This window comes from Cervus elaphus, chromosome 13, assembly GCF_910594005.1.
Source record: "Cervus elaphus chromosome 13, mCerEla1.1, whole genome shotgun sequence".
NCBI classification, from domain to species: Eukaryota; Metazoa; Chordata; class Mammalia; order Artiodactyla; family Cervidae; genus Cervus; species Cervus elaphus.
The window spans coordinates 44,554,198-44,568,035 of NC_057827.1; the positions used below are offsets into that span (position 1 = coordinate 44,554,198).

Below are 13,838 nucleotides of genomic sequence, written 5' to 3' on the forward strand. Positions count from 1 at the left end.
GAACACATTTATTATGATTCTTGAGAAATTTGATCTTGTCTTTCTGTTGTTCTTTTTGTTCTTCAGGTTCTGGTTACAGCCACCGCTTGCCTATCTTTTGAATTATACTTGGAAAAATAGTGGCCAGAGGAAAAAAAAATGATAAAGTTTTTCCTCATGGTGAATAAACAAGGGCAGACCCGACTTTCTAAGTACTATGAACATGTGGAGATTAATAAGCGTACGCTTCTGGAAACAGAAGTCATAAAGAGCTGTCTCTCTCGATCCAATGAACAGGTAAGTCTGATTCTCTCTTTCATCTCTGCATCCAACTTAGTGTGGCAGATTTGTTATTACTGAGTCTCAAGGGCCATCGTTTTCTTCGAACCCCATTCTTTCAATAGCTATTAGAGAAAATAACAAATGAAGTGAAATGAAGACTGGCGCACAGCTCTCTTTACATCCCCTTAAGGAAAATAAAAGCAAAGAAAACCAGGGAAAGTCTTGGGTTCGTATTTAGGTCAGCACATTTGTCTCATTGCACTATGGAAGTGGCAAATTTACTCCTGCTAATAGACATACCTTCTTTTTTTGTTCGTAAGAACTGAGCCCTTGGAACTCGCAGGAGTGCCTGTAGCAGATGGCTTTCTTTAAGCCAAAAGATGAGGTCAAATGACCAGGATAGAGGGAGACACTCAAGACCCACTTTGTCCCAGAGGATAATAATATGATTCTCATGTGGAATAGGGTGTTTTTTATTCTGCTTATCATTTTTATAAATTTACCACCAACATAAAACTGGAACAAGTAATTTAAAAACAAAACAAAATTGATTTGAACTTGTTTTATTATATAGATGAGAGAAATGAAAGTTAGCAAATGCATGTGAAACAACTAATCGATCCATTCTGCCAAAATTGAGTTTAAATTGAATCATTACAATAATACTAAATGGGAATTTAAAAAACTGAGCCTACTTTTACAAGGGATTTTGATTGGAGAATTACTTAGTCCAGGCCCTAAACTTGGAATCCTTTGGAAATCATGGAGCAAACTAAGGCAAAATCAGAAAGCCTATATAAATCACCCATTAATTTGCCATTTCTCTATTTCACTGACTATGTAGAAAGGCTGCTTGTAGGAACCACTGGTAAGTCATAAAATATTAAGGTACATCAGTGCTCAGAAGTGACGCATCAACACTGTGTTTCCCTTGGCATATAAATTGATTTTCCAGTCGGAACATCTCAGAGTCCTCTTTGAATTACTGCTTTGGCCTGCCATGGCACACACTGCTTTATGCAGTTGTCAAAAGGAAACTGAAACTATTAAAGAACTGTGTTAATAGCCATAGACTTTAAGTAAGGGTAAACAGACTGCAGAAGCATTTCTGTTCGAATCTTTCTACAGAATGCAGGCACTCCACAATGTCAAACATCATTTTCACTGATAGGTTACCCTCTGAAATATATGCTTTGGAATGAGTATACCGTTAGATATTTTTGAAGCACTCTAAATTATCTTAGATCTTAGAGGGAACCCAAAAGTAACACAGTCTCAGCTTCATTTTTATTTTATCCACAAAGGTACTTTGATACTTTTTTTTTGAATGTAGGAAACTCCTGAGAGGCTTTGAAAAATGTTCCTCAGTTCTTTCAAATAGGAAGTGATTCCTTGAAAGATCTGACTGAGCAGAAATTATACTGGCTCTGCAGTGAACCTAAAGCTGTAGAATGGTCCTGGATTTAATGGTTTTTATCCTAATTTCAAAAAAACACCTCAAACCCTTCCATTAAATAGATTGTCGAATGGCTTCCCATGGAAAAAATGCCATAATCAAAGCTTGCAGCTTCAGGAATTCCCTGGCAGTGCAGTGGTTAGGCAGAGAAGGCAATGGCACCCCACTCCAGTGCTCTTGCCTGGAAAATGCCATGGACGGAGGAGCTGGTAGGCTGCAGTCCATGGGGTTGCTGAGTCAGACATGCCTGAGCGACTTCACTTTTACTTTTCACTTTCATGCATTGGAGAAGGAAATGGCAACCCACTCCAGTGTTCTTGCCTGGAGAATCCCAGGGACCGTGGAGCCTGGTAGGCTGCCATCTATGGGGTCGCACAGAGTCGGACACGACTGACGTGACTTAGCAGCAGCAGCAGTGGTTAGGACTCTTCCCTTTTACTGCCATGCCCATGGTTTTGATCCTTGGTCAGGGAACTAAGATCCTGCATGCCACACAGTGCGGTCAAAAAAAAAACCTTGAAGCTTCATTCCCAGGTATATCTGAATGTCATAGAGCAACGTATCCCAGTGCAAGAAGTGATACAGTTCTTAATCACGTTTGGTCAAGCAAACCCAGAAGTCTAAAGGAAGGGCAACACTGTACCTTCATCCTGCTGGTTGAATTCCTATCCACCCAGGGTCTTCCTCTCCCTTTTTATATAGCGGTGCTAGGGGAGAGATGAATGGGAAGTGAGTTGTTTTCTCCGCTAGTCGATAGTGGTAAGCTATTTATTAATTCTTATAAAGTACTATTTACAATGGATGATTTTTGTCTAGTATCTGTCACATAAAAACCATCTTTAAATAATTTTTAAAGAGGGCCTGTGCTGTGCTGTGCTTAGTCGCTCAGCCATGTTCTGACTCTTTGCGACCCCATGGACTGTAGGCCATTAGGCTTCTCTGTCCATGGAGATTATCCAGACAAGATTCCTGGAATGGGTTGCCATACGCCCCTCCAGGGGATATTTCCAAGCCAGGGACCTAACTCCTGTCACTTATGTCTCTGCATTAGCAGGCGGGCTCTTTACCACGGGCGCCACCTGGGAAGCCCTGTGTAACATCTTAGTGTTGTATATTTCTAGGAATGTGTAGACAGATCCTCAGATCAGAACCTATGCATGCCATTTTGAAGAAATCCCTGCCAACCTTAGGAATTAATATCTAATTGTGTTTTGTCTAGTGCTCTTTCATTGAATATAAGGACTTTAAGCTGATATACCGGCAGTACGCAGCTCTCTTCATTGTGGTTGGAGTTAATGACACAGAGGTAAGATAATAGAAGAGCTTATGGAAAATATAAGAAAATTAGGAATAACGGTCTGAAAAAAAAAAAAAAGGAATAACGGTCTGCTTTTTATTCCTCTTTAAATTGACATTTTCTTCCCCACTTACCTCCATAAGCATTATCTTGACTCTGGAAATATATTGTTTTGTTTGTTTTTTGTTTTAAGGGTATTGGATTTTTGTCAAGGCTGGGGAAAGCCATGTGGAAGAGATAAACTAGGATTTTTCTTGGATTAGATGAGCAGCTTGTGAAGAAGCGTGAGACCACAGAATGTCTTCCTTGACCCTAAGCAATGCCAGTTTCCTGCCCTCCTTCTGTGTGGCACAGGGGGGCCCTAAGCCAAGGGTAGAGGCCAGACAGTTGTGGTGTTAAACCTCGGCTGACTTGACAGAAGCCAGAGCAAACTGTGAATGTGAATGTGCTGTGATTACGTCTCATCAGATATAGTTCGCCTTTTCAGAAATGTCAGTCTCAGATCAATAGCCCCTTTGGCCATGGCATCCCTGAAAAGGGTGTTTAAGATCTTAAATACTTTGAAATCTCAGTTGATTGTTTTTCACCCATGCACCAAACTTTGAAACAGTTTCCCCATCTTCTGCAGATAGAAAAGTGACAACACGAAGACCCTGAAGGAAAAAAAAAAAAACAACTGGCTTAGCCGTTGGTCATGAAGTCAGGGAGTAAACCTCAAAACTCTAATCACTAGACTCAATCTAGTTTGAGTTCAGCTAGATTCATCACGAACTTTTCAAAAAATCTTAGAGGTTAAGGTTTTCTACATTTCCCCTGTTGATAAGCTTCCTTTAAACAAATAAGTCCTAGAATTATTCTGAATATTTGTCAATAGGAAGCTACTTTGCTCACGTTATCTGCTTACCAAGCCAAATGCTGTAAAACCTGGCTGCTGACGGGGCAGCTCCATGTCTGATTTCCCCATATGTCACCCTGAAACTGTTTATACCATTCCTTTTTTATTTCAGAACGAGATGGCAATTTATGAATTCATCCATAACTTTGTGGAAGTTTTAGATGACTACTTCAGCCGAGTGGTAAGTCTAATGACTTAAAAATGGTTTTCATCCTTCGCCCAATTTCCAAGAAATAGGTCTATATAAAAAACATGTGTTAATATAGAGCTTTAATATTTAAAAGTTAAAAATCAAATAATGCCAGATTTTCTTTACCTTTCCTTCTGGCTCATCCAAAGTGTTCGAAACTATGCTATGTCTAGATCTCTATACAGAGCCAGTTCTATAAGACTAAGAACCTCTTGTGTCTTTTTCTCAGTTAAGATATTTTGCTATATAAATCGATCCCTTCTTCTTTCTTCTGCTTCCCCTCCTAGGACACCGAGACCCTTTTAGTTTAAGATTCATTTCCATGCAAACCCTTGCTGTGAGGATCAGAACCAACTCCCCTTAAGGAATACATGTGTTCCTTTCCAACAGTCCTTTATTTTAACAGTTGTACTGAAATGTAACTTACTGACATACAATTCCCATTTAAAGTATATAGTTTTTAGTATGTACTCAGAGTTGTGAAACCATCACCACAAAGTTTAAAAATGTTTCACCATCCCAAAAAGAAACACCATACTCATTAGCATTTCTCTTCCACTTATCTACTCCACTTGCTCCAAGCCCTAGATAATCTCTAATCTACTTTCTGTCTCTATAGGTTTGCCTGTTCTAGACATTTTATATAAATAGAATTATATAAAGTTCAATAATATGTGGTCTTTTATGACTGAATTTTTTACCTTAGCATAATGTTTTCAAGACATTGATCACATTGTAGTGTCTGTCAGTACTCCTTTTCTTTTTATTGCTGAATAATATTCCATTCTGTGGATATACAATATTTTGTTAATTCATTCTTCAGTTGATGGACATTTGGATTATTTATACTTTTTGTCTATTATGAGTAATACCACTATGAATGCTTGTATACACATTCTTGTGTGGAATCATGTTTTCAGTTCTTTTGGGTATATACCTAGGAGTAGAATTGGGGGGTGATATGGTAATGCCATGTTTATCATTTTGACGAACTGCCAAACTGTTTTCAAAAATGGCTCTATGATTTAAATTCTCACCAGCAGTATATGAGAGTCCTAATTCTCCACATCCTCACCAAACCTTGTTATTATCTGTGTTTTTGATTATAGCCATCCCAGTGGGTATGAAATGGTATAAATAAGTTGTGAGTTTTGTTTGCTTTTCACTAATGGATAACAGTGTTGAGCATCTTTTCATGTGTTTATTGGCCATCTGTATATCTTCTTTGGAGAAATGTTTGTTCACACCCTTTGCCCATTTTTGAATTTCATTATTTGTCTTTTTTATTGTTGAGTTGTGAAAGTTCTTGATGTAGTCTGAGTATAAATCTCTTATCAGACATGACTTGAAAGTGCTGTCTCCATTCAGTGGTTTTCTTTTCACTTCCTTGATGCTGTCTTTTGAAACACAATAGTTCTTAATTTTGAAGAAGTTAAATTATTCTGCTGCTTATGTTTTGGTGTCATGTCTAAAAAGGCTTTTGCCTAACCTAAGGTCATAAAGATTTACTCTTTATGTGTTCTTTTCTTTTTTTCCCAACTCAGACCTTATTGATTTCAATGTTATATTTGTTTCATTTATATAATAGTTTTAGCTCCTGCTTTTAGGTCTTTGAGCCATTTTGAGTAATTTTTGTATATGGTTTGAAGTAGGGGGTCTCACTTCATGTTATATCCAGTTGTCCATGTGCCATTTGTTGAGAAGACTATTCTCCCTACCCCACCCCCATTTAATTGTGTTGGCACCCTTGTCAAAAAAATCACTTGACCATAAATGTAACAGGCTTTATTTCTGGATTTTCAGTTCTGGTCTTCTGTATGTCTTTCTGCATACAGATATGTATGTTTATCCTTCTGCCAGTACCACTATATCTTGATGACTTTAGCTTTGTGGTTAGTTTGTAATCCAACAGTCTTTTAAAAAAAGAATCAGTGAAGATGTTTTATTCTGCTACCATAGTCTTTCCTGAGACTTGGTTAGACATTTTTAAGAAGCAGTAGTGACACAGGCTAATTTTTCAAACTTGTTTTGTTTATTTCATTTTGCTCTTAAATAAAGAGATTAGGAAGGAACTGTTTCCAAGCTGCTTCCTCTTGAGGCAGTGAGTGGAATCTGCTCCATAATTAGTAATCTTGAGTGCACTATAGGGCAAAACTCATGTTGAAAGTTGTATCTTCATGCTAACTCCTAGTGCCAGAAGTAAAGTTTGGCAAACTCCTTCTTTGTGGGACAATCAACTAGCCAGCTTTTATTGCCTTCATGCAGTTTGTTCTCAGTTTGAAAAGTATGGTTCCTAGACCAGTAACATAAATATTACATGGGAATTTGTTAGAAAGATAAACTCTTGGCCTACCCCAGACTATTGAATCAGTCTGGGTTGAGGTGCTGCAAACTGTTTTAACAAGCCTTCCAGGTGATTCTGATGCCTGCTTCAGTTTGAGTGCCACTGTCTTAATGCATGAGGCTTGCTGTCAGCCATTTCCTAATTCAACGACTAGAGCTGGGAAGCGGCTGAGTGGCCTGTGACATGGTAGTGCATCCAGCTAGGAAGGCATTGGTGCCCTCCAGAGCTGAAAGAGATGCTTATCTCTTGACGACCACTCTGTTAAGACAGACTGGTTCCAAGTCAGGGTCTGTGATTCAGAGCTGGCCATGGTTAGCCACTTTAAAAGAACACCTATCAAGTAGAATATAATTTCCCAAAATAGCAATGTTTTAAACCTGGGAGAATGAAGAGTGGGTCCAAGCACTATCATTGCTAAGGTTTGTAAAATTATGATATTCAGTAACTGAGAAAAAATAGCAGGTTGCTGAATGATAGCTGTTATTTTTGGGAGAGAGTCGGTGACCACATAAACCACAGAAGTGAAGATTAGAATTTAATTTAAGCCAGTTGATTATACAGGACTTGGATAGTACTAAGGGATGACCCGGTTTAGGATGACAGTAGCAAAAAGAAGAGAAGGAGGAGAGAGAAGAGTACCATGGGAAATAAAAGAAAATCCATCCCACTCCTGGAGAATGCCTTGTCATCTAAGATTTATTTTTAGGTTTGTGAGTTTTAAACTTTCTTTCTTGGTCTATTTTTAATCTTCGGAGTTTCCAGATCTTAAATTTGGAGATCAGTCTCATGCTGTCTGGGTTGAAAGAAGCATCTTAGCATCACATTTCAATACAGAGCCAGCCCAGTTAGCTTCAAAAGAGGCAGGACTTATGTATCTGTGTCATCATTTGTGGATTTGCCATAATTTATTAACTAGTCCTTCCTTTGATAGATACCTAGCTTGTTTTCAGTAATTTGCTACAATAAATAACATTACCCTGAATATCCTAGCACACATCACGGTGCCATTATCTAATTGTTTCCTTAGGATAAACTTCTAGAAGTAAGACTGATGGATTCAAACTGGTGTGCACATTATTACATTTTTTGATATACATATCAAATTACCTATGTTCTATAAAGGTTGAATTAGTTTATTCCCTCTGCACTCTAAAAGTGAATTGTTCTGGCCTATAAATGTCCTCCAAACGGCAGCCTATTTCTTTTTTCAAATCACCATCCCAAACGCAGAGCCTCCGCGTGCTCCAGCTCCTGCTTATAGAGCAGCCTATCCCCGCTGCTTCCAGGCTGGCGGCCAGAGCAGGTGCTGTCTCTGCTAAGTGACAGGTCTCTGCATTGTGTCCCGGTGTCTCCTTCTCATCCTTGGACTCTTTTCTCTTTTCCAGAGTGAACTAGATGTATCCTTTTTCAGTGCTGTGAGCCAAGTTTTCCACACTAGTTGGCAAAGGACAGGCTAGCCCCGATCAGGTAAGTGCCAAAGGCTGGGAATCCAGTATCCGGAAGGCTCACCATCAATAGCTCTGACAAGACATAGAGGTACGGGTGATTTGCAGAAACTCTCTACCCTTTTTCACGACAATTTTTGTATTTTTCATACAGGGCAATATGGTGATGGTGTTTAATGATCACTGTTATATATTAATCTAACTTACATATATGGGATAGACTTTTTCAGAATTCAAATAAAACAGCCAGAAAGGGCTTGGTCCTCCTAAGAGAATGGATTTTCATGGCTCCAGGTATAAATCTCCAGAAATTCCCCACATGATCAAGAAGGCTTCCAGGAATGATAAACTGGAAGGTTAAAGAAATTGCCTGGCTTGTGTTCATTTCCTTTTATAGAAGAGGAAATTCCCCTTTTCTTCTCTTCTCCCTTTTAAATTGAAGTATCCAAGGGGCCCAAGAGCAGCATGATTTGCTTAGAATACTGCTGATTTTGGCAGGAGCACACCGAGCTTTGTGTGAGTGCTCTGGAGGCAAGTTGTCTTTTAATTTTTACTTAAGAAATCCGCTTACCACTTGAAAGCAATAAATAGAATAGTTCTTTGAGAGAACATTAGGCTTGAATCTAAAATAGTAACATTAATTATAATAAGTATATATTAATTATAGCAGTTATGTATGTACATATACATATGTGCTGTGCTTAGTCACTCAGTTGTGTCCAACTCTACATAGACTGTAGCTCGCCAGGCTCCTCTGTCCATGGGGGTTTTCCAGGAAAGAATACTGGAGTGGGTTGCCATGCCATCTTCCAGGGGATCTTCCCCACCCAGGGATTGAACTCAGGTCTCCCCCATTGCAGGTAGATTCTTTATCATCTGAGCCACCAGGGAAGCCCGTATAGACATATATACACACACATATATACATACCTATATTTGTGTGTGTGTATACACACAGACACACACACACACACAGATTAGAAACCTATGTCCAGCACCAGTATGTCAGTATATTTGGGGAAATGGCCGTTTACCTTTTATTCTTGATAGAAATTGGCATGTTGATAAAGTTCATTTGCAGGCTGTGTTTGGAAGCCTCTGTAAGTTAACCAGGGAAATCTGAGTGCCCTCTAGTGGTGAGTGACCTAAATCTGTGGTCCTTTTGACCTAGCAGACCCAAGACCAGGCTGCATACTAGGGTATATTTTTATTCAGCATGTAATATTCCATTTTAACTAAATCTTTTAAAGCATTCAAAATAAATCTCTTCCTCCTTACATAGGGGAATAATAAAAATGCCTTTTGATTTAAGAAGTTATGGCAGTGGTGGTAAAGAATGCACCTGCCAATGCAGGAGACTTGAGAGACACAGGTTTGATCCCTGGGTTGGGAAGATCCCCTGGAGGAGGGCATGGCAGTGCACACCAGTATTCTTGCCTGGAGAATCCTATGGACAGAGGACCCTGGTGGGCTACAGTCCATAGCATCACAAAGAGTCAGACATGAGTGAAGCAACTTAGCATGCACACACAGTAAGTTAGCAAAAGCATTTAATAGATATTTTGCCAGAAGTACAGACACTCAGGTTCTGCTTTCAGTCCTGCCACCAACTAACTGGGTGTGTGTATCAGACAAAACACATAAACTCCTCATCTCCGAATGATGGAATGAAACTGGAAGAGCTTTAATACCCTCTGAGCTTTAGTGTTTGATGTTGCCTTACACCTAGAGCAGGATGGGAGAGTCTTTCAAGTCTAGATACTCAGAATTCAAGTGAGTCAGATGTAGTAGGGTGTGTATTATAGTTGGACTCATCGTGTTGATGTGTCTTATATACTGACTAGGTGTTTATTAGAAGTAAAGATGGGTTTGTCTTTGTATCTGTCTAGTGTATAGTATAGGTCAGTGTAATGAGCTCCAGCATTCTTGTTTGCATTTAATTTTCACACTAAAGTACACAATTTCTGTCTCTTTCCATCATTTTAGTTCGCTTCATTTTTGCCTTCTCTTCCGCTCTGACCTACTTAACCTATTTACTGTCCCTCAGCAGCTACTTAGGCACATCCATTTGACAGATTAGGAATTTTTCCTCACTTAGAGAAGGGAGCTAAGTCTGCAGATCTGGAAGTGTATGTCTGTACTTGAGGTGAAGTTCACGTGGCCCTCCCACGGTCTAAAAGCACGACCGCTGGCAGCGCAGGGGCATCAGTCTTCTATTGACCTTCTTAAAGGGTTTTTACCCTCAGCCATCTGAAAAAAAGTCACATTACAAACCCACAACTCTACTCTGCCTCATACATAGTTCTGTTTAAATTGTCACATCAAAGACCTCCAGGGAAGACTTCTCCACACAAGTGTTTAACGGGAAAACAAGGGAGCCCTTTAGAGGTGCTGCCCATAGACAGCCTACATCAGCTCTCTGGTAGCTTGTACCTGGGAACCTGCCAGAGCAACCAACATTGTGCCCGGAAAGTAGCTTCCTTGGGCCTTGAGACGTTGAACCAGCAGCTAACCCAGTTGCAACCTGGAGCCAGCTACCCGGGACAGGTCATGACCTTTGTGTTTGCTTAGATTAGGAAAGCCCTCCGTGTCAGTCCCTACGGGTACAGACATGATTTAACCTCACGAAATTCCCAAGAAGCTCTTTACTCACAGTCTCTCTCCAGAGACATTACCACCCTGTAGCTTTTAAAGGAGGGGGTGGTTTTCCAGAGCCTGCAGGGTTAGACACTGGGAAATTCCAAGTACCATTTACATACCTCCCTAGTACAGGCTTGTTCTACTTCTGGTAAGACTAACGTCATCGAACAAGGCAGATGGGAATGTTAAAAAGAAATGACCTAAGCTCCAGAAATCAGGACAGAGATTCTGGCTTGTTGAAAACCCTTCTACTGAGTGGGAACTCTCTGTTGCAGAGGTAGTGTCGGGTAGGGCAGCCTGCACCCCAGGGGCCAGGCACGGACAGTGACCTAAATCCTTCATGTCGCACCGTAGCAGCTCCTTGGACCCTCTTCACATTCCACTCCACCTGTGGGGCTGGTTGGTGCCTGAGGGCTTCTCTCAGGAAAGTTTGCCCTACCTGATACTTTGGTAGACTGATTAAAGACTTCAAATTCCACGAATCAAGATAGTTCTTAGGAACCAACTGAGGAGCCTCTCAAAATGTGTTCAGCTCCAGAGCCCCAGGTTTGCTGAACTCTCCAGACAAGTCATAATTCAAAGGAGCAGTTCGAGCCCCCTTCTGCTAAATAGTCAGAGGGTGTCACCAATGAACCGCGCTGTGTGGGAGAAGTCCAGTTCCTCCCCAGCTCGGGGCACACCTGCCGTGTATGAAGGCACCGAAAACCTCGACACCCCGTTTGGAATTTGGGGCCTTTGAAGAGGCTTAAACACTTTATTTGGGCTAGAGTGGAATGCAGCAGTGCCGTCTTTGGACCTGGACAGCCAGGGTCCCCTTCCTGGGCCCTGTGCTTTTAGAGGACCCCCCTGTAGCTCTCCTCAGCAGCATCCCTCACTGTGGGATAAGGGTACTCACCGAGAGCCTGCAGGGTCCCCCATCCACTCCTTGACCACCCTTGAGCTACCTGGATCCTCAGAATTTGGTGGGTACCTGGACATCCCAGTGCCTGCCGCCAGGGCCTCTGCAGGCTTCTCTCCCATTCGTAACCCAGGACTGAGGGCAGGAATGATGGAGAGGCTGGGATGGTAACAGGGGTATTCCACACACATGCATGAGAGGAAAAGTCAGGAATAGGCTGGGGTCCCTATTTATATTCTTGTGCCCACAAATACAGGCTAGGTCTAGAGTCCAGAAACGTCTTCTTCATTCAAAAATATCTTAAAATCTTTAGAACACTTATGTTTTTATTTCCCAAGTGCTTAAAGCCCAAAAACCTGAGCAATTAATTCCAGAACCTTAAAGCTCATATGGGTGATATGGAACATGCCTTCTTTACTGCAACTGAGGGTGGGGAGTAGGGAAGGCCTCCATCCTGTCTGCACTGTGACTCAGCTAGTTGCAGGGTGTACCCCAGGAGGAACAAAGGGACCCTGTCAACAGTAAGCAACACTACCAAGATTTGCTGTCAGGCCCTGTCAGGTCCCAGTGGGGAGTGTGTCTGTTGTTCCTTCATTACTTTCCTAAAATCCCAAATACCTTTAGAGGTCTAGAAACCAGAATAGGGCTTCTCCAAATGGGAGATAACTCCAGCCTGACTTAATGAGAAATCACAAAAGTACTTGTTCAACTTGGGGCTACAGAAATATTGGCAAGAAGACCAAAGAAATTCTCCAGGCAAGTCATCCAACACTGAAGCAGCAGCTTCTAAAGGAACTGAAATGGTCTCTCAGAAATTTACAGTAATTAATTGTTATTACAAAAGAATTTCTTTTGAGGTATGATGAAGCATGTGATTACATCAGGAATGGTTTGAAAATATCAGAAAGGAGAAAGTAGCTTTCTTGTCCCTGAAGTTACTTTTAAAGTCAGAGGGTTTACCTACTTTGGAGCTGGAAGAAAACGATATAATCATCAGTTTAAGTCTCACTTTTTAGACGAGGAGGCTGAGGCTCAGGGATGGGTACCTGCTCTGCCCCAAAGCTGCTCTGTGGATTGCTAACCCATAGTGTTGCTTTGCGACAGGGCTGGTGTTGGTCTCTGGGCTTCCAGGGCCTTTGATTCTAGGGCTATAAATTTGATAGATTAAATTTGACAGTTTTTGAAAATTCATAATCATCTGGAGTAGACGGTAGCAATTTAGTGTCTAAGAAAACTTGCATAAAGTGTCTGTCACCATTTGTTGTCTTGGTGTTTTCTGAATTAGAGAAGTTTTAGAGAAACACTGGGCTTTGGTTGGTTGGAGGAGTTGGAAACCATGAAACATTTTGAAGAGAGTACCTGAATGTCTTGATAAGAGCTTACTTTCCAAAAGTGAAATTCACCTCAGAGACTTCTAAACATCTTTTTTCCCCCTTTTAAAACTATGTCCATTGGAGGCAGGGCTGCAAGAGAAGAGAAGCTGGCCCATGGGCCCAAGGAATTTGTGCAGCTAATCCAGTCTTTGGGAAGGGCGGGCATGGAGGGGTAAGGGGGCCATGGGCCTCTCCAGCATGAGTTCCAGTCAGGTTAGGAGTAGTTAGTCTCAGAATTAGCAACAGCCCCCAAGGGACTGTTCCAAGCCATTCACCTGGGAAAGGGATATGAAAGTTCCAGATTAAACAGTTCTGCCTTCGAGACTGTTTTGGCTCTCCCTAGCTTTCACCATCTCTGTTTCCTTTACATGTGTTTCTGAGTCCTACAGATACCATATTCACCCCCTACTATTCCTCCTCTCCCTCCTCACCAGGTCCCTCTGCCTCACCCCGACTCCTTTGGTTCCATGCTTCTGGTTCTGTTTACTGAGGGACAGTGGAAGCAAGTTATGAGAAGCTGTTAACAGAGAGTTGGGCGGGGGCAGGGGAGAACCACAAGAAATGACAGGTTCACTGACCCCAATTCTGAGTTTGATATATGTATTATTTTACATAAGCCTATGTAAACTAAAAAAAAAAAATTATACAAATGTCTTTGTTGCTCTCAGAATAGGAGTGGGTCTTTTTTTTTTTTTTTTTAGGAGTGGGTCTTTATGGAAAACCTACTTAACAAAGAAAGACAACACTCCTTTTCAGTGACCTAATTAACAAAAGACTATACAAAGCATAAAAGTGAACAGAAGACTATTACAGGGAGAATCTATCCAAAACTATGCAGAATCTTCAAGATGATAATCTTGTTTACAGTAGTATTTGATTTTCTGTGGGAAATGTGAACAACTTAGCCCTTTGCAACTTAATCTGATTATATGAGAAATTGAGTTGAAGTATAAAAAAATGAGTATGTTTTTCCCCCCCACCCTACTTAAAGAACTTTGCTTAGCTATGACCTTTAAAAAAAGAGAAGAAAGAAAGAAAA

General features: G+C 40.9%; 1 protein-coding gene across 1 annotated transcript in view; it reads left to right on the forward strand.

The window, feature by feature from the left end:
- AP4S1 (adaptor related protein complex 4 subunit sigma 1) overlaps positions 1-13,838 on the forward strand; it is a 44,278-nt gene that overhangs the window by 26,833 nt on the left and 3,607 nt on the right. Inside the window, exons 2-5 of the mRNA XM_043921448.1 lie at positions 67-276; positions 2,937-3,023; positions 4,022-4,090; positions 7,829-7,840. Of these exons, the coding sequence (XP_043777383.1) occupies positions 139-276; positions 2,937-3,023; positions 4,022-4,090; positions 7,829-7,840 (306 nt within the window). The 5' untranslated portion in view covers positions 67-138. The remainder of the gene's footprint in view (positions 1-66; positions 277-2,936; positions 3,024-4,021; positions 4,091-7,828; positions 7,841-13,838) is intronic.